Source organism: Phyllopteryx taeniolatus, chromosome 1 (genome assembly GCF_024500385.1).
Source record: "Phyllopteryx taeniolatus isolate TA_2022b chromosome 1, UOR_Ptae_1.2, whole genome shotgun sequence".
Taxonomy (NCBI): Eukaryota; Metazoa; Chordata; class Actinopteri; order Syngnathiformes; family Syngnathidae; genus Phyllopteryx; species Phyllopteryx taeniolatus.
Window position 1 is genome coordinate 37401381 of NC_084502.1, and position 21457 is coordinate 37422837.

A 21457-nucleotide genomic window follows, 5' to 3' on the forward strand; every position below is an offset into this window, starting at 1 on the left:
CAAATTCTATCGCCATATGTTCCCAGCAACCAGAGCAAGGCCTGCTTGCCCTGGGAGGATGAGAACATGCCAAATTATGTTTCTCATTTATCTCACATTTTATAACAGTGAATGATGACAAACAATACTCACAAAATGTGAGCTTTCAGGTGAAATTTCAGGATGAACCTAAAATTCACCAAAGGTGACCTTGATTTGACCGTCCCTAAAATTATCAATGTCCATGTCTAACTGTTGAAGTACTTTTTGCACTACTTGCTGTGCATTAACAAAGAGATGAACAGCAAAATTCTGGTTTTTGATCAATGAATGTACCAATAATTTTCCATGGATGTCCACATCTATGCCTTTCTGTGACTCTTCCAGTCTCTCTGTATCTTTGCTGCAACCTGCTGAAGAAACTAAGGTCAGCGGTTACGTTTGTCTGAAAACATCCTGATTGAGGCCTCGCAATTGTGAAGTATTGTTGATTGATTGTTAGGTGTCGTCTTGGGCCTGGTACACACATATGGACTTTTCAAATCTTCAAGATTATTTTACATCTGTGACAAACCCTACACATGAAGATAAAAAAAATCTGGCATATAAATTTCATCAAACTGTGTGTAGTGTGCTCCAATAATACTAACACAACATACACAAAGATTCTATTCCACCGGCGATCTCGCATTCTTGTGTGATCATACGTGACCTCACAAAACCGAAGAAGAAGAAACTCTAACTCTGAAGGTTACCGGAGCCAGGAGCCTTGTAAAATAGAGTTGTCTTCCAAAAAAAAAAATTGTTGTTTCCTTTTGTTGAGTCAGGGTGCTTCTTGATTGGCGACATTCTGTTCCACATCACGTTTCACGGCGTCATGACTCGGGAGTAGTCTGTTCTCCCCCACACACGAAGACTTTTGGTCGTAAATATTGAACACGTTCATCATTGAAGATTGTCGCAGCCTAAAATCGGGACGAATCTACTCTTAACACACAGACCTTACCAAAGCAAAGCAAATTTATTTATACAGCGCATTTCATACACAAGGTAACTCAATGTGCTTTACATGATTAAAAGCATTTAAAAACAAAGAGAAAAAAATGCTTACACATTTAAAACAAAGAGAAAAAATTAAAACAGCGTACAGTGCAAGAAATTTCATTTAAAAAAGAAAATGGTCTAAAAGCATGAGGAAAAAACCTGGACTTAAAAACATTCACACTTGGGGCTGATGTCACTTCTGTTGGCAACTTATTCCATTTGTGTGCAGCATAATAGCTAAATGCCGCTTCACCATGTTTGCTTTGAGCTCTATCCTCCACTATTTGACCTGAGTGTGGATCTCAGAGCCCTACTGAGTTTATATTCAATAAGCATTTTTCATGTATTCAGGACCTAAACCATTTCGTGATATATAGACCAGTAGCAGAACTTTAAAATCCATTCTAAAGTTGATTGGAAGCCAGTGTAAGGACTTTAGAATTGGAATAATATGCTCTGACCTCTTTGTTCTGGTCAGAACCCAAGCTGCAGCATTCTGAATGAGCTGCAGCTGTTTAATGCTCTTTTGGGGGAGTCCAATCAGAAGACCATTACAATAGTCAAGTCTACCTGAGATAAAAGCATGGATGAGCTTCTCCTGGTCTGCTTGACACATGCAACCCTTCACTCTGGATATGTTCTTCAGATGGTAGAAGGCAGTTTTAGTAAGTGATTTGATATGACTGTTGAAAGTCAGGTCGGAATCTATCAGAACACCAAGGTTTTGGACTTGGTCTTTGGTTTTTAAAGAGAGTGACTCCAGGTATTTATTAACGGAAATCCTGTTTTCTTTATTGCCAGAAACAATTATCTCCGTGTTGTTGTGGTTTAATTGAAGACAATTTTGGCTCATCCTGTTATCTGTTTTAGACAATGACACAACACCTCAATTGAACTGTGGTCATCTGGAGACACTGCTAGATATAACTGCGTGTCATCTGCATAGCTATGATAGTCAAAATTTAAGTTCTGAAGAATTTGACCCAAGGGTAGCATATACAGGCTGAACAGGAGGGGTCCGAGAACTGACCTTTGAGGGACCCCACATGTCATTGCCATTCAATGAGATTGAACACTTCCAATGGTTACAAAATAACCTTTCCTCCAGGTAGGACCTGAACCATTTAAGGACTGTTCCATTTAGTCTTACCCACGTTTCCAACCTGTTCAGCAGTATATTATGATCTACCATATCAAAAGCCGCACTGAGGTCCAATAAGACCAGAATTGACAGCTTTCCCGGGTCAGTATTCAACCTTATATCATTTAGCACTTTGATAAGAACAGATTTTGTACTGTGATGAGTTCGGAAACCTGATTGAAATTGGTCAAAAAGTCAATTTAAATTCAAGAAATTGCTTAGCTGATTAAAAATAACTTTCTAAAAAATCTTGGTTATGAAAGGGAGATTTGAGATGGGTCTATACCTTGATAACAGGACAATCTTATAGGATAATCTCATTAGATTTAAGATTGTCTGGCGTTTGACGTGCTTGGTCGGGAAGGGGCAAAATCGGCACAAAAACATTGTCTTTATGTGCATAGATTATTTTACACTTGAGACTATGTGAGTCCCAGGATGCACATGTCTGGAAACAATGAGTCCCAGCCCTGGAACAATGAGTCCCTGCAATTTATGAGTACAGATACAGTAATCCTCCGCTATATGATGGTTTTTTGTTCCGATATATTGTAGATTTATATTTGTACAGTATTTTTGTGTTATCCATTACTTTTGCTCTCTTTCAATATATTATGCTTCAGCCTGCCACGGTAGCCACATTTTTAGGACGATATATTTTATCACGATAAATGATCGTATCGTTGTTTGTTTTATGCCACTGATATAATGATATTATAGTGCACAATAATTGAAGTACATCCTTTTTAAGAACAATTAACTTTCAATTCTAAAGAACATTGGCATTGTAATGTAGAACAATAAATGAAATAATATAAACAAATAAATCAGACTCAGGCTCTGTTTCCAAGAAAATGCACTTAAATATAAAACATTTGGCACATGGGTATAGTCATTAACCCACTAAAGAGACCCAAAAATGTCTTAAAAGCCTGACAGTATTTATTTTTATTTATTGTATGAATGTTGTCGTGTTATGTACTGTATAATTTTTGCTGCCTCTTGGCTTTTGAAAGAGATATTTAAATCTATAAATAAGCTTTGACCTGGTTAAATAAAGGATGAAATCTAAAATAAGTCAACTACTCCGTGAATATTGATGTGTGCGCCGCTGTGCTTATGGCTTATAAACCGTTAACTTTTCTGTGTGCGGTTGTGCTATGTGGGGAACACACACACAACTCCGAGCGCTGACATTTTAACGATGTCGCAGAGATCGAGTGAGCTTTTTAGCTCCAGCCCTTAGCTTGCTAGCGTGTTAGCTCACAGACGAGCGAATGTAATAAACAGTTAACTTTCCCTTAAGTGTCCCAGTTGTGGTTTCGTTGCAAACGTAGTTCTGCCAGCGGTTTGCTGCATCGTGAGCAGTGTGGCGGGTTACCACAACAATGAAACTCTATCGAGTCCAGAAAAAAACTCCCGTGTCCATTGTCTGGAACGATAACCCGTCCCACTCTGCCCCTGATTGGCTAGCACCTAGGAATTATACTTTTGATTCGCTGTGTGTGGAAGTTCTTCACTAATACACGCACGGCACAGCACGGCACGCACGCATGGCCCAACCCACAGACACATGTAGGGCAGGTCTTAAACCATGAGTCTACGGAGGTAGAATGAATATGCTTCATGCGTCCCTGCTAATTTTTGTGTGTCACAGACACGGGACACATATCAAACGAGATCCCTAATGTGATGTGTGTACCGGGCCTTCGTCTCTTTATGCCAAAATGTAAACAGCGTGACGACAAGTACTGTCTAAATACCAATTCTAATTCATCAAGGAAATGTATTGGTCCAGTCATGGCTCAAACACCAATTTTGCCAGCTGTTTGTTAGAGAGCAGCAATTTGTGCAAAAAGTAAAGAAACATTGAACAGTTGAATCTGAATTTTAATCTGAAAGCTAAAAATACCTAATTTATTGTCGTGTGGGGGGTTGTTGGGGGTACACAGCATGGGGATGAGGCAATAGTGTCAGTCTTACCTGGCTGTCCTGCAATATCTCCTCACACCCCTCCAGAGCAGAACACACAGTTTCGCTGCACTGAGGACACACCCAGATTAAGTCCTGCATTGTCTGCACCACAGCTGCACAGTGGGGAAGGGCACCAGAAATGGCATACAATAGGAGTCGAGAACATAACATAAGTCGGACAAAAATCTTTTCAACAAACCGTTGAACAGTTCATGCAGAAATATACCTGACGTGATGCTCTCTTGTTTAAGCCGCAGCAGTCCAGTGAGAATCACTAGAGATCTGTCGCTGTAGCTCCACCCAATACGACCTGCAAATTACCCCATATGTGAACTACAAATGCATGGTCAAGGACGATCACAGTGTATCCCACTAGGCATCCTACGATTGTTTATGATACTGTGTATATTTACCATAACAGTTGTTGAACAAAACAATCAGGTTCCAATAAGGACAGTTCAAAACAAATCTTTCCAATGATTGTAGCAGAACATGTTGACATGTCATGAACCATAACAACACAGAAAATCTAAATATAACATGTAAAATTGTGACCCGTGCAAAAATATCTGTGGCGGCAATGAATGTGTTTTAGGTCACGCTCACACTGCAGGGCATGATGCCCAACTCAAGATTTTTTGTTAAATCCAGTCTTTTTATGTAATCGTTCACATTACAAAACAAATGCAACTACGACTGTGGACGGAACGAGTCAGTGATATCACACGCATGCGCACAAAACAGGACGTCACATTGCGCATGTCCAAAAACACAAGGCGCAGTGGATATTGAAGTCACGTAGGTCTCATCATGACGCCTTTGTGGAAATTTCAAGGATTTTGTGCAACCGGAGCAAATATTTTCTTAAATTTATCAGTTCTAAAGTATCTTTTCTTCGTCGCTGACCGTTTTCTGCTTCTTCATCCACCGTTGCTTTTGTGGCGCGTCAGTTATGTCTAACAATTGATAGTATTCGATTTATAACCACATATGAAAGAGGCCTGGGTCGGTATGAAAAAAATAGTAATTGTTCACACTGACATGAAGAAAAAAAAAAAAAAAAAAAAATTAATAAATCAGATACAGGTCACATGGGGGGGGGGGGTAGGAAAAAATCTGACCTGCAGTGAGAACCCAGCCTTACTGTAGCTTAAAACTGCTTCAAACAACAAAGACAGGAAAGTAAACAACCCATGTCCACACCCAATTGCTATTTCAAAGTGAGTTGCTCTTTACCAATAGCTGATATTGCAGCATGGGAAGTGTCTGTGTTGACATCAGTGCAGTATTCTTTCAGTTCATCCAGTAACATTGCAACATTATCATCATTTACCAGCTCTACCAGCACCTGCAAACAGAATAGTACTCTTGTTACAAATATGAGCACTTGACTGGTCTGATTGATACTGTGATTAAAAATTCTCCCGAATGCATGCGCCAAGGCTTGTCATGAGAAAAACATTTTTAAGACGATATATTTTCCCAAAAACTATCACGATAAATGATAATATTTTTGGTTTTTGAAGTGCCTCTAAAACAGTGATTTTGAATTGTTATGGAGCCAAGGCACATATTTTACAATTGAAAAATCTCACGGCACACCAACAAAAAAAATTTATTACTGTATGTACTTCCTGCCATCTAATAGAATAGCATTTATTTTTTTCTGTTTGTCACCATGCCTCGCTGGCATAAATAGATGACTAAAGATTCACTATTTCTTGGAAATAATTTTTGGTAGCAATTAAGTAGTTTGATAATTTTCTGAAGAGTGCTCACGGCACACTGGTTGTTAATCACTGCTTTAAAATCATGAAAAATAAGCCCCCCCCCCCTATTTATATATTTTTTTAATTATTATTTTTATTTATTATTATTATTTTTTTAAATCAGTATTGTTTTCTTATTATTATAATTTTCTCTCCTTTGTCTATTAAATTGTTTTGCTTTACTCTGCAATATGGATCCCCTTGGGTCTGAATAAAGAGCTGCAAGAGTAGCTTGGTTTACATGGAGCCTACTATTCCAATTATAATCTGTTTAGAAGCCCAAACTGAATGAAAATGCCCCCCATACACTCCTCAATCAGAATAAACAGGACACATCCGAATGGAATTTCATTCAGTTTCAAAGGGGTTGGATATTCCTTTTGCCAAATAAATCAGAAGTAAATTTAAATAAGAATTTGAGAAGGGGGCCAATACTTTTTCATGGCACTGAAGAGATATGGTTAGAGAGATAGACAGGCCTACCTGCATCTTCCTCTGCTTGATATAGGCAGGCTCAGCATAGCCACAGAAGAAACGTTTGTAGTGTGCCCCCATCAGGCCAGGGACAGACCGCAGCAGCAACTGTATGGGAATCATAAAATGCATCACAGATGACCCAACATTTCTTCTGCCCACTTCTAGATTTGTAGTATTTTCTTATCAAGCACTGAGAATCTGCACTGCAACAATTACTAACCCTAACCCTAAAGTAGATGGTTATAAGATGAAGATAAAGTTCAACAGTTCTATTTTAACTTTGTATTGTAAAATACCCCTTCCATTACCATAATCAAACCATCACCTGACTCCAAACTCCCTTAGAGCTGTAGTGTTTCAGCTTTTAAATCTTTTTTTTAATGCTGCCAGTGTGCGACTGTAGAAATAGATATGCTTTCATTTTGTGGTTGTCCATAAATCTGGGATTGATTACAGTATGTGGCTGATACACTGATATGTATGCATCCATCCATCCATCCATTATCTGTACAGCTTATCCGCACAAGGGTCGCAGGCATGGTGGAGCCTATTTCAGCTGTCTTTGGGCAGGAGGCGGGGTAGACCCTGAACTGGTCGCCAGCCAATGGCAGGGCACATAGAAACAAACAACCATTTACACTCACATTCACACCTATGGGCAATTTATAGTCTTCAATTAACTTACCATGGATGTTTTTGGAATGTGACAGGAAACCGGAGGACTCGGAGAAAACGTACGCAGGCACGGGAAGAACATGCAAACTCAGGCGAGGCCGAATTTGAACCCGGGTCCTCAGAACTGTGAGGCAGATGTGCTAACCAGTCTCCAACGTGCCGTCCCTATGATATGCAAATGTATTTTTTTTTAAGTTAAGACTTTTTAAAAGAAAAAATCGTTTGAATGAAAAAAACAGGAACCTATAATGGTCAAGTCTGTCACAGTTTTGTTGGTTTAAATTAAAAACATAAAATGAGTAGTAGATTCTTTAGACATGTTCCAGTTTCAGTTAGGTCAGAATTGTATATAAACATACAGTCAGTATTATGATGTATATATTCGTGATGCGCCGAAATTTCGGCGTCCAGTATAACAAATATTAGTGATGCCACCAGAATTTTGGTGGCTGATCGTCTGAAAATAGTCCAAAAGTCAATTTTTGGTTTTGGACCGAAAGACTTTTGTCGCGGAAATAAAACAGTTTATTGTTGCTAACTCATAATTTAGCTATGGCCAACACGCAAACTTGTACAATACGTAGTTAAGTAGTGCTTGCTATAAACAAGCAATGCCAATTGGGTTTTGCTGATTTTGTAGACGAATTGACTGGTACGTCACTATTTTACACACAGCCTACTGTCACGGTTTGATAATGACATAGTCGTACACCATAAACCATAAATGTGACAGTAAAAATAAGGCACACATTCAACTAGTGGTGAACACAGTAACAACTAAAAGGAACGTCTTTATTACGGCAATAATTTACTTTCCATGTTGCAATGAATTGTGGTAACTGTGTGGCTTTATACCATTATGCTAGCAGCTAGTCCAAACTGCAGCGTCCCTTTTGTCGCCCAACCCTGCTCACGCTGTTGGGCCACTGAGGTTTCTTGTTGCATGCTATGTATTTGTGCCGCCACAGCTACCTACAGCTACAGCTAATGCAGCTGAACACGATGCCGAGCCGCAGAGGTGAACACGGCTAAACATGATGACAGTTGTCAATGCAGCAAAAGTCACTAATCATCGCCTCCATGACAGCGAATAAATCACATTTTGAGAACTATCGTTATCACAGAGGGAGGATGAGACGGGAGAGAGACAGCGGGGAAGCCAGTTCCGAAGCTATCGTAAAGAAGTCGCAAAACACGAGAATAAGTAATTGGGTGGTACAGTACACTTGTCAGATAGGTCTGGATGGAACCGCGTTTAACGGAGATTAGCCAACTCTGAAGAGCAAAACATCACATTTATATCTCTCGACACGTATTAGTTGGCTTGTTATTTTGTTGTTCAAACTTGGTTACTCTCTGCTGTAACGCAATTCGAGCCAGACCTATGTGACAAGTGTACTGTCTCACAGTTAGCATCATGCTTTTCCGGTTTTTCCTACCCACTCGTCGCCCTCCCTTCGTGATAACGTAAACGATATGTGTAAGAAGCATGGTACAAAGTGTAGTTTATTCGCTACCATGGAGAGCGATGATTAGTGACTTACAATACGTTGACACCGAATTTTCGACTCCGCGGCTTGGCAGCCGGGGGCGTAATAAAATAGCGTGCCCCCAAGCAGCTTTTTTTCCTCTTTAATTTAAACAATATAGTGTTTATTTCATCGAATTCATTTAATACCAACGTACAGTAACAACAAGCCGTGGTTCACTGCCAAACCTAAGCAACTTTGCCAGGCTAAAGAGGACGCCTATCGAAGTGGGGATAGAGCCCAGTATAACATTTACTGGCTGGTAATGTCGGACACTGGCTGGTAATGTCGGACACTGGATTTTTTTTCACCCCCCAATATCCAGAAAAATCGCTGTTCTGGCTGTAACGAGTCAGCATTCAGTGATTTCCGTCACAAAATGCAGACATTTCATAACATTTGGCAGCTCTGTTGGTGGGATTGATTATTATTATTATTTAAATTAATGTAAAGTGCTTTGTGTTGCATGTTTTTGTATGAGAGCTGACAAATTCAGTCTATTTGACAATCCCTTTCAGTGTTTCGAGTTTTGGTTTTCGGCATTGGGCTCCGCAGTTTTGGCCAAGATTTTGGTGCATCATCGGACTTGGGAGTTGCTGTTTTTGAATTTTAAGTCATTTCCCGCCGCGTGAGTTTGCCTCTTTCATACTCGTGGGTGTTTACATTCTTCCTCAAGCTAACACGAATAACGCACTGCCAATGCTCGCTGAACAAGTAAACTAACTTGAAAAAAAGTACAGAGATTCACCCCTCATTACTCTTGGGGACTTAACGCTAAACTCAACCACGGACTCCCGAAATACAAGCAGCACATCGAGTGTCCTACCTGGGAAAACAACATTTTAGACCATTGCTATAATATGGTAAATGACGCATACCTTGCTATATCCCCCGTGCAGCTCTGGGCTCATCTGATCACTGCTTAATTCACGTCATACCAAAATACATGCAAAAACTCAAATGTGCGAAGCCTATGTTGAAAGCAGTGAAGAAGTGGACCAATGAGGCAAAGATAGAGCTTCAAAGCTGTTTATCGTGCACAGACTGGAGTGTCTTTGAAACTTCAACTGGCAGTCTGGATGAATATACAGACACCGTTACATAAAGATGTGTGTGTACCAACAAAGTCATTTCGCACGTTCAATAACAGTAATCCGTGGTTCCTGCCTGCTAAAATTAAGCAACTTCGCCAGGCTAAAGAGAACGCCTATCGAAGTGGGGAGAGAGCCCTGTATAATTGCGCTAGAAACCAGCTGACAAAAGAAATTAACATCGCAAAGAGAAATTTGCACACCGTATTTTCACGACCATAAGGCGCACCGTATTAAAAGGCGCAGTCTCAGTTACGGGGTCTATTTCTGTATTTAACACATACATAAGGCGCAACGTATTATTGGGCGCAGGCATGGTAAAACATACGCTAGCTTAAAGCATACGCTAGCATACATGCTAGCGTATGTTTTTAAAAAGGCAAAACTGAGTTCGGTTGTACTTTATTGAAGTATTTAATAATGTACTCACGTTATTTTTGGATCAATCCTCACCCACAAATTCATCAAAGTCCTCATCTTCTGTATCCAAAATGAACAGCTGGGTAAGTTCTCAATCAAACACGCCAGGTTCCCTCTTGTCATTGTCAGTCTCGTTGCCGTGCGGCTCCTCAGAAATGATGCCGGCTTTTACGAAAGCTCGAACAATAGTGCAAGCAGACACATTAGCCCAAGCATCCACAATCGATTCACAATTTGTGGCGTAACTCGCCCGGTGCTGCTTCCCAGTCTTAGTAATACTGTGTTCGCCATCTGTCATCCATCGCTTTCACACCGCTCGCAACTTCACTTTGAACGCCCTGTTTACACCGATGTCCAGAGGTTGGAGTTCCTTAGTCAAGCCTCCCGGAATGATTGCAAGCTTTCTCACTTGCTGCACATGGCAGAGTTATTGCAGTCAGTCGAATGGTGACTTGAGATGCTTCTCCCGGCTGTTCTTTGCTCATTAATCCATTGCTTGAGTTGGTCAACTCGGGCCACCTCGCCTTGTTTCCGCGGAAACTCAGCTTCGTCTTCTTGACTAGGCGAAGCTCGTTTTCCTGCTTCCTCCACTTGCGAACCATGGATTTGTTGATCTTGAATTCTCTCGCGGCTGCTCGATTTCCATGTTCCTCCACGTAACTAATAGCTTGCAGTTTAAACTGTGCTTCGTAAGCGCGTCTCTTCATTTTCGGGGGTCCTTAGCCAAACCGATGCACATACCGGCACTATGTACCTACTGGGGGCGTGCCTTTAGCGTCCTCTGTCACGCGCACCCTTCCCCCTTTAACGTCCGCATGCTGTCCTCAGTCACGTCCGCCTTCCTTTATATAAGCAGTGTATCGGCAGGAAATGCTCCCAGTCAGTCAAGCGGAGCGCTCATTAAAGTCGGCCAAGTTCTCCAACAAACACGCCGGGTTCCCTCTCGTCATTGTCAGAGTCAGTCTCATTGCCGGGGGGCTGTTCAGCAATGATGCCGGCTTTCGCGAAAGCTCGGAGAACAGTCAAAGCAGATACTTTAGCCCAAGCATCCACAATCCATTCACATATGGTGGCGTAACTTGCCCGGCGTTGCCTCCCAGTTTTAGCAAAGCTGTGTTCGCCATCTGTCATCTATTGCTCCCACGCCAGCTTTTCCTTGTAATCCGCCGGATGTTGCTGCGCCACGGTAGTCCTTGCCCTGATGGATAAATCGCACTGTTTCATAAAACGAAAGCACCAAGACGGACATCCTTGAAAATGTTCGATTTTCATTTCTTCTGCAAGCGTTATTGCCCTCAGTCTGACAGCTTGCAGTTTAAACTGTGCTTTGTAAGAGTCTCTCTTTATAGGTGCCATTTTCGGGGGTCCTTAGCCAAACCGATGTTTTGCACAATGCACACCCCGGCGCTAAATACCTACTGGGGGCATGGCTTTAGCGTCCTCCTTCACGCGCACCCTTCCCCCTTTACGTCCGCATGCTGTCCTCAGCCGCTTTTCCTCTGTATAAGCAGCATGTCGGCAGGAAATGCTCCCAGTCAGTCAAGCAGAGTGCTCATCACACAACAACATTTATAGATGTTGGAACTCGGTGCACACATAAGGCGTGCCGCATTATAAGGCACCCCGTCCATTTTGGAGAAAATTTAAGACTTTTAAGTGTGCCTCATGGTCGTGGAAATACGTTAATTTCTCTTTGCGATACCACTAACGACTCTAAATCAGTCTGCCGTGGATTACAATTGCGAACCAACTACAAGCGACCATCCCCCCAAGCAGAGAACAATAAAGGGCTAGCTGACGACTTGAACACCTTCTACTGCAGATTTGAAAAGAACACTTTCACACCCTATACCCACCCACCTGCACCACCGACCACCATCACACCACTGACTCCCCCCTCCTGCGTTGACCATCCAAGAACAGAATGTGAGACGCATCTTCAAACAACAAAAGCAGCAGCAACAGACCTTGTGTCCCCATCCTGCCTCAAAGTATGCGCGGACCAGCTCGCTCCAGTCTTCACAAAGATCTTCAATAGATCTCTGGAACTGTGTAAAGTAACATCCTGTTTCAAATTCTCCACCATCATCCCAGTCCCCAAGAAACCTGCAACCTCAGGTCTGAATGACTACAGGCCTGTCACCCTGACATATGTGGTCATGAAGTCCTTTGAAAGCCTCGTGCTGGACCACCTCAAGAGCATCACAGATCCCCTGCTTGACCCCCTGCAGTTTGCCTGCCGAGCAAACAGGTCTGTGGATGACGCAGTCATCATGGGAATACACTTCATCTGAGAACACCTTGACAGCGCAGGGACCTATACAAGGATCCTGTTTGTGGACATCAGCTCTGCGTTCAACACCATCATCCCCGAACTCCTCTCCTCCAAGCTTCTCCAGCTCATCCTAGAACACCTTGACAATTTTTTTCAGCAGTTTTTATTATTTTATTAGTATTTAACCAGACTGTGATGGATGAACACAGGACTGATTCGATGACTGCTGTGTACAACTGCCTCAACAGCTCCTGTGGCAGGCTGTGCTTCTTCAGAAGCCGCAGGAAGTACATCCTCTGCTGGGCCTTTTTGAGGATGGAGTTGATGTTGGTGTCTCACTTCAGGTCCTGAGAGACTGTAATTCCCAGGAACTTGAAGGTCTTGACGGTTGACACAGGGCACTTGGACAGTGTGAGGGTCAGCTGTGGCCTCCTGAAGTCCACGATCATCTCTACAATCTTAAAGCGTGTTCAGTTCCAGGTTGTGTCGGCTGCATCACAGTTCCAGCCGCTCCACTTCCTGTCGGTACGCAAACTTGTCACCGTCTATAATGAAACCGATGACTGGGGTGTCGTCTGCAAACTTCAGGAGTTTGATAGATTGGTGTGTTGAGGTGCAGTCGTTCGTGTAGAGACAAGAGCAGCGGAGAGAGGACAACTCCGTGGGCCCCCCCGGTGCTGGTGGTGCATGTAGATGAGGTGGTGTCCCCGAGTCTCACCTGCTGTGTCCTGCCCGTGAGGAAGCTGTAAATCCACTGGCAGATGGCAGGCGAAACTCTGCGTAGCTTGACACGCACGCGGCAAAAATTGTCGCTGCGCGTAGAACGCCGGAGATAATCTCTCGTGATTGGTCCGTTTTAGTCACATGCTGTGATGACTCAGCGTGCCACTTGGTTCTACATACCACCTACGCCGCCGCCTTCTTAATCGATTTTGCAGCATAATTAGACGTATCATCTGGTCATCGAGGTCCATTTGTTCTCGCAGACACTGTTCCACGGTCGCCATTGTTGTTGCTTTGTTCCTTGTTACTGAAAGGAAAGTAAAAACGGCTACCGGAAATAGCCAAAAAAATGCAAAGGAAACTCCACCCTGTGGTTTCCTAGCAAAAACCAGCCATAGCGACACTTGGAGGTGTATTGCAGTACATTTTCAAAACTGCACGTGTGGGTTGCGCTCAAGTAGAAAGGCAAACTACGCGTGGGACAGCCGCAGTGACGTCAGCGCGGTCTCCGCCCGCGCGAGTATAAAGAAGCCTTTAGTCATTGGCGGTAAACCGTTTTTCTAGCTTTACTGCATAATTTCTCTTTGCGATGTTAATTTCTTTAGTCATCTGGTTTCTAGCACAATTATACAAGGCTCTATCCCCACTTCGATAGGCGTCCTCTTTAGCCTGGCAAAGTTGCTTAGGTTTGGCAGTGAACCACGGCTTGTTGTTACTGTACGTTGGTATTAAATGAATTAAGCAGTGATCATACGAGCCCAGAGCTGCACGCGGGATAGCACAGTATGCCTTATTTCGCGAAGTATAACAGTGGTCTAGAATGCTATTTTCCCTGGTAGGACAGTCATTGTGCTGCTTGTATTTAGGGAGTTTGTGGTTGAGTTCAGCTTTGTTAAAATCCCCCAGAATATTAGGGATGAATCTGGGTGCTTTTTTTTCCAATATAGTTTACTTGTTCAGCGAGTGTTAGCAGTGCAGCATTTGTGCTAGCTTGAGGAGGAATGTAAACACCCACTCGTATGAAGATGCAAACTCACGCAGCGAGTAGAATGACTTACAGTTCAAAAACAGCGACTCAAAATCAGGGCTGCAGTGTGTGCTGAGCTCCGTGACACCATTTTTCGTTGATATAGAAGCATATCCCGCCGCCTTTCGTAGATTCGTAGGGAGCGAAGAATTGCGAGGTGAATCGACGGGAATGGTGTTTGAAATCCTCTCTTACAGCGCTTGACCTGGATTTGCCTCCATGCTCCGTACACCGCGGCCCCCGCTCCGCTAAGTGACTCGGAGAAAAGAACTGAGCGAATTTGTGAAAGTTGGTGAAAGAAAGTCCGGGGTAGACTGTCATTTTCCCTTTTGTAAGTGAGTCACGCAATATCTCCAAAGACGAACGAAAAACAGACAATACTAGAGAGCACGTAACTGAGGCGACCACACAGTTAGGCGCCATCTTGGAAGATCATACTGCTAATCAGACAATGATTATACTATCAATATCAATACGTGCACAAGGTTAAAAAATACTAATAAAACACTATCATGTCGCTATTATCTTGGTGATCGTCATCATCACGATTGTCTTTTACAAAGTGGAAACAACTGCACTTAGCAAGTAGGAATGTTAGTGTTACTGACATTCACTTCAGTTTTGAGCATATTGTATCCATATAAGTGCATATCTCTTTTGTCCAAATGAAAACACTCACCTGGATGTGGCAGAGCACAGTGAACCTGATCTCTCTGGAAGCACTCCCACAGGCGGCCAGCAGGGGAACCCGTACTCGTTCCAGGGCCGCCAGGCTGACTGCAGGCAAGGCTGAGCACAAGCTCAGGAAGAGGCTCAGCGTGGAGGCCATGACTGGCAAGTGTGGGCTGACCAAGGAGGCGTCCAGCAGGGAGAGGATGTCAAAGAGCTCATCCTCGGACTGAGGTTGGTAGCGCTGGAGGATCTTAAGCACCTCGCCCTGACCCCATACATCACATTCCTTCAGCCTATGTTGACACACACAAAGAGGTTGTTCACATCAGCTATAGTATTTATACGTTTCCTCAGAGAGGAAAAATGTGATCCAACTGACTGCAGCCTGGACTGGTCACCATCTAATCACTGGATGGGAATTAATAACCAGAACAGGTTCATTGAAGTCAACTATGTCAACACAACAATACTTGCATTGAGACTATCAGATTACACTTGGATAGAGAGATAAAGCGGGGTGTAGACTACACATACAAATAACCAGGGCGAATGTGAGCGATGTTCCCTCCCCAATCTGCTCAGAAAATGGTCCCGACTGACCAATATAAATTATAAACCTTTTCAGAAATTACGATCACAAATCCTTGTGTGTGTGGTCAAGACCCAGTTCGGTCGAGCCACGGACTCTGTGATAGTATATGAGTTCCCCATAAGCCACATTAAACGATTTACTACTATCTCTAAAACCGTGACTGATACTAATCGCATTACTATTTTAGATTTTTAGAAAAAAACAAAGCCAATTCAGTATACGTTATAAATGTTCCATCTGATATTTCAAATGCTTGCAAGTTTTTACCTAAAAGGGAAGACCTCTGCTTCGTCCAGAAAAACACAAATGGGTTATTTATTATTTAGTAAGTCTACACACATGGACATCACACATCTGGACAAATGAATAGCTTATATCATAACTAACATGACATTTTGTTTTAAATTAAAAGAAGGCAATGCAGTTCATATGTAAAGGACTGTTTCATAGTATGGTACATCGTATCTCATATACAGTAAAGTACAGATGATGACAGTATGCGGGTAAAATTGTCTCTGCGCTCCATCACTTCTCTCCCTGTGTGTGGTCATATAATACACACAACACAAAATATGCTGTAGTGAAAATGAAACTTCCCTTTGTGGATTTTAGCAAAGGTGGGTAGAGTAGCCAAATATTGTACTCAATTAAGAGTACTGTTACTTCAGAATAATATGACTGAAGTAAAAGTAAAGAGTAGCCCTCCAAATATTTACTTAAGAGTAAGAAAGTACTCTGTCAAAAACCTACAACAGTAACTCGTAACTTCGAATGTAAAAATAAATAAATACAATTAAAAATTACAATCAGAGCATGAACGTCAAATTAAATTAAAAAATAATATATGGGAATCCACACACACCTGGCACTATTTCAATTTTAAACTGCCCAAAAACCAACAACACATGCATTGTGCCCTACAGAAACATTATTTGCTTTATTCACTTCATGAAGAAGCTGTTCGCTGACCAGACTTGAAAGTGTGTGTGTGTTTGTGTGAGTGAGTGAGTGAGAAAGAGAGAAACATCTGCAACTAACCGCAAGGTGTTTGTGTTTTCTCAAGTTAGAAGTGGGCTGAAATATCCAAGTTTGGGCAGTCACATAAGAGTTACATGGCAAAGCTGTTGTTTTTCTGAGTCTGTAAAGACTTGGGTGGATGATTTATTCCCCCTAAAATTAGTCACATTGATTGGCCCACGAAGGGTTTGTGTGCGGTCATGTGACTGTTTTGTGTCATCTGATTGGTGAATTGGAGTCAAGTGACACTTGTGATCATGTTGGATTGGTGCAACAGCACCATATGTGGAAGTCGATGATGAAGTCTAAAAATTTATCACGCGGGCACTAACGGATAAATAAAAGTAGCGAGCAGCATGTCGATCATTTCAACAGAGTCAAAGTATCGATTTTTTTTCACATAAATACTCAAGTAAAAGTCAAAAGTATGGTTCACTCAAACTACTCTCACAAGTACAATTTATCCAAAATGTTACTTGAGGAAATTTACTACCCACCTCTGGATTTTAGTATATAAAATTGACCCGAACTCTCATAATTTTACAGCTTTCATCTATAATGGAACACAGATCATTTGAAATCTTGGCCAACCTGTTGAGGAGGTGATGAGCAATGGGTTTGTTGATAGCAACCCCTCCTTCCTCCTTAAGGATCTCCTCGAGAGCTCGAAGGCAATTCACCATCACTACAGGATCTGGGTCCCTGAGAAGGCTGTACAGCTCATTCACCACCATAGCATCTGTCAGAATTGTCACCGTAAGTATTTTAAGAAAAGAGCATTCATTTTCAAGCACAAACAAATTGGATTCGTGGTTTAATATCTGGACAATAGATACACAACCCCAATTCCAATGAAGTTGGGACAATGTGTTAAACATAAATAAAAACAGAATACAATGATTTGCAAATCATGTTCAATCTATATTTAATTGAATACCCTACAAAGACAAGGTATTTAATGTTCAAACTGATAACATTTATTGTTTTTAGCAAATAATCATTAACTTAGAATTTTATGGCTGCAACACGTTCCAAAAAAAGCTGGGACAGGTAGCAAAAAAGGCTGAGAAAGTTGAGGAATGGTCATCAAACACCTGTTTGGAACATCCCACAGGTGAACAGGCTAATTGGGAACAGGTGGGTGCCATGATTGGGTGTAAAAGGAGCTTCCCTGAATTGCTCAGTCATTCACAAGCAAAGATGGGGCGAGGGTCACCTCTTTGTGAACAAGTGCGTGAGAAAATAGTCGAACAGTTTAAGGACAATTTTCCTCAACGTACAATTGCAAGGAATTTAGGGATTTCATCATCTACGGTCCATAATATCATCAAAAAGTTCAGAGAATCTCGAGAAATCACTGCATGTAAGCGGCAATGCCGAAAACAAACATTGAATGCCCGTGACCTTCGATCCCTCAGGCGGCACTGCATCAAAAACCGACATCAATGTGTAAAGGATATCACCACATGGGTGCAGGAACACTTCAGAAAACCAATTTCAGTAAATACAGTTTGGCGCAACATCCGTAAGTGCAACTTGAAACTCTACTATGCAAAGTAAAAGCCATTTATCAACAACACCCAGAAACGCCGCCGGCTTCTCTGGGCCCGAGCTCATCTTAGATGGGCTGATGCAAAGTGGAAAAGTGTCCACATTTCAAATTGTTTTTGGAAATTGTGGACGTCGTGTCCTCCGGGCCAAAGAGGAAAAGAACCATCCGGACTGTTATGGACGCAAAGGTCAAAATCCAGCATCTGTGTTGGTATGGGGCTGTGTTAGTGCCAATGGCATGGGTAACTTACACTGTGAAGATACCATTAATGCTGAAAGGTAAATACAGGTTTTGGAGAAACATATGCTGCAATCAAAGCAACGTCTTTTTCATGGACGCCCATGGGGCCTCTTGTACAAAGACTTGCGTGGATTTCCTACTGAAACATGGCGTACGCTGAAATCCAGAAAACGTCGTACACACAAAAATATCCAGATGTATGAAACTGTGCGTATGCATGAATCCAAGCACATTTCCTTCGTACATTCCAATCAACGTGGAAATGAGTGCACATCTTGGAGTAGCCAACTCCTCCCTGTCCACGCCCACATTTAAATACACAAATCATATTTAAATGAACCCTGCACCTGAGATCCCGATCTCAGCATGATCAGGAAAAAAGGACAATGACCAAGGTAATGAAGAAAAATATTTTTTCTGAATGTGAAGTTGCTCAATGCAGTGGAGGCACGCAAGAAAGTCCTCTTTGGCACACTGTCTTCTGGAGTTAACAACATGCGAAAGAGGAGCGAATGGAACAGCGCGTGTGCGGCTGTCGATGCTCTGGGGTTGGAACAGTGCACACACGCTGAACTAAAAAGAAGTGGTCAGATATTAAGGTAGATGTGAAGTGGAGGACAGCTGCCCACCGCCAAAGTCTGCCCAAAACTGGCGGAAGAAAGGGCGTGGAGGGCCTCACCCCGTTCGAGGAGAGAATCGCTGTGATCATGGGTGACACTACTCTTCCGGGTGATGGGAGCACATGTGGCTGACTCTGATCACCCCACAAGGTTAATACCATGAATTTTTATAACTCATAACAAATGTGTTCATACAGTAACCTACACTCAGCCATGTGCGATAAAGGTTTATGCATAAATGTATGTGTGGTATTTGTAATCAATCTTTTGAATTAAAATAGAAGCACATCAGCACATCAAAGAGGATAAAAACTTTGAGTCCTTTTTGATGACTCAATTTATTATTTTAATACACAGGAGAGGACACGCACACTGAAAAAAAATAGTAAATTTTTTTAGGAGGAGGAGAGGGGTAAATGATGTCATTTCAACACATTTTAATCATGTGCAAACGATGTACATGTTCAAATTAAGGAAATTCAAAGGACTATTTTTATGTGCAGTCGCAGCTACACGCTACATGTTCGGGGGATTCGTCCACCGTCCCTGTCGTCTCCTCCGGCATCCCCAGGGTCTCCGACCCTATTACGCTCCAACCGGCTGCTGCTGCACCCGTGCAGACTGATAAAAAGAGTCCTTTCTTAATTTACTTAATTTGAACGTACATTGGTTGCACGTGATTAAAATGTGTGAAAATTACATAATTTACCCCACTTCTAAAAAAATAATAATAATTTCATTTTTACTAGGCTTTTTACAGGATTTTTAGGGCCGATAACCGATCCGATCACAAGATGGAGGAAAGTCTATTTCAATGACTTGTTCATTTACTGTATGTACTTGTGTACTTAATTGCTCAACAAATTATAGTTACAATAAATGATCTATTTATGCCAGTGAGGCATAGTGACAGACAGAACAAATTAATGGTCTTCTATTAGATGGCTGGAAGTAAATACAGTAATTAACGTATCCACTTTTTGTGACATTTTTGGTTGTTGGTGTTTCGTGAGATTTTTCAATTGTAAAATATGTACCTTGGCTCCATAAGGTTGGAAATCACTGCTCTAGTCAGATTGTGTATTCTAATCAGTCAGGTCAAACCAACATTACATGACAGAAATAATGGGTGCTAACGTACTGTAATTAAATTACTTTATCTTTAATTAAATTACTTCACCCACACCGAAACGTTAGAGCATGATTCGACAGAACGGCGGCATGTTTACGTCCAACCGTTCGTGCTAGCACTAGCTTGCTAGGCTATATAACGTTTTGTTACCTGCTTGCGAGGCGTATCGTATTAAAAGTACGGGAACATACCTCAAGCAAGCCTTAAACGAACGTCCTCTCCTCTCCTGAGCACCGGTGACCACCAACACATGTTTTTCCCCATTTTGTTTTTATAATACAGTCGGCTCGCTCCACTCTTGTTGTCGTCGCCTCGGTAACGGGTGTATCTGGTCACATTTGATTTGATAAGGTAAAGCCTAATGATCGTAAAAAACGGGATGCAGTGGTATCGGAATACAAGATTTTATTGCAGTAGTCTGACAGTCCAAACGTGAAAGAGCAAATTTGTCTTGTAGTCTGATCCGGGCATTATGTGTTGTCTATTCCACACCGCCAACATGTTTTTTTTGTTTTGTTTTTTTTAAATAACTTCCTTAGCTGTCAGATATTTACAGCACTACGACAAAAGACACGCGACAAGGCTAAAAATAAACTAGCCTTTGGATTCAAATATACTGTGCACGCGGCGACGCGGAGTTAATGTCTTTTGCGGAGCCGATCAATGACATTGTTGAGATCTGTGAATTATGACATTAAAGCCGATCAGCATAAAATGCTAAATATCGGCAATCAGTGTAAAGTCCAATTTTAACACATTTTAATCATGCGCAACCAATGTACGTTCAAATGACATTTTTTTTTCAGTGCATGTGCTGGAGTCACAAAGCGATTGTGAGGGCAATCGGCAGCATCAATGATCGCCTTGATCAATTAATAGGTGTCCTCACAAATATCAGCGGTTCATTAAATACACTGGTTAACAAATGAATTCTGAGTCCTTGCCTCAATTACATTGTTGAAATCAAATGTTGCCAGACATGAATTGTTCATTATTGCTAATTGTTCATGTGTCTCTGATGCGCAGATTTATGATAACAGTTTTCCCAGCATCACCTCTGTCGCCAAAGCACCAAAAGCTGTAGATGTGCGTATGCCAGCCATGCAGTTGGCGTGAGGCACCCAACATTTACACATTTCATTTCACTCTTGATACATCTGACCTTTGCCGTGAAAAAGAACGTACGCCACGTTTTTGTGCGTACGCACCTTTTGTACATGAGGCCCCTGCTTATTTCAGCAAGACAATGCCAAATTCTGCACGGGTTACAACAGCATGTCTTCATAGTAAAAGAGTGCGGGTACTAGACTGGCCTGCCTGCAGTCCAGACCTGTCTCCCATTGAAAATGTGTGGCGCATTATGAAGCGTAAAATACGACAACGGAGACTCCGGACTGTTGAACATTTGAAGCTGTACGTCAAGCAAGAATGGGAAATAATTCCATCTACAAAGCTTCAACAATAAGTGTCCTCAGTTCCCAAACGTTTATTGAATGTTGTTAAAAGAA

At 42.0% G+C, this 21457-nt stretch overlaps 1 protein-coding gene across 2 annotated transcripts in view; it reads right to left on the minus strand.

Annotated features, from left to right (window-relative positions):
* The window catches only part of ap4b1 (adaptor related protein complex 4 subunit beta 1), a 35428-nt gene that overhangs the window by 12226 nt on the left and 1745 nt on the right, over nt 1-21457 (minus strand). For both annotated transcript variants that reach the window (XM_061793109.1, XM_061793120.1), the window contains 7 exons: nt 16997-17144; nt 14804-15089; nt 6391-6489; nt 5375-5486; nt 4365-4448; nt 4148-4251; nt 1-50 (listed from right to left, as the gene is read on the minus strand). The exon at nt 1-50 is cut by the window's left edge and continues 158 nt beyond it. In XM_061793109.1, coding sequence (XP_061649093.1) covers nt 1-50; nt 4148-4251; nt 4365-4448; nt 5375-5486; nt 6391-6489; nt 14804-15089; nt 16997-17144 — 883 coding nt within the window. The remainder of the gene's footprint in view (nt 51-4147; nt 4252-4364; nt 4449-5374; nt 5487-6390; nt 6490-14803; nt 15090-16996; nt 17145-21457) is intronic.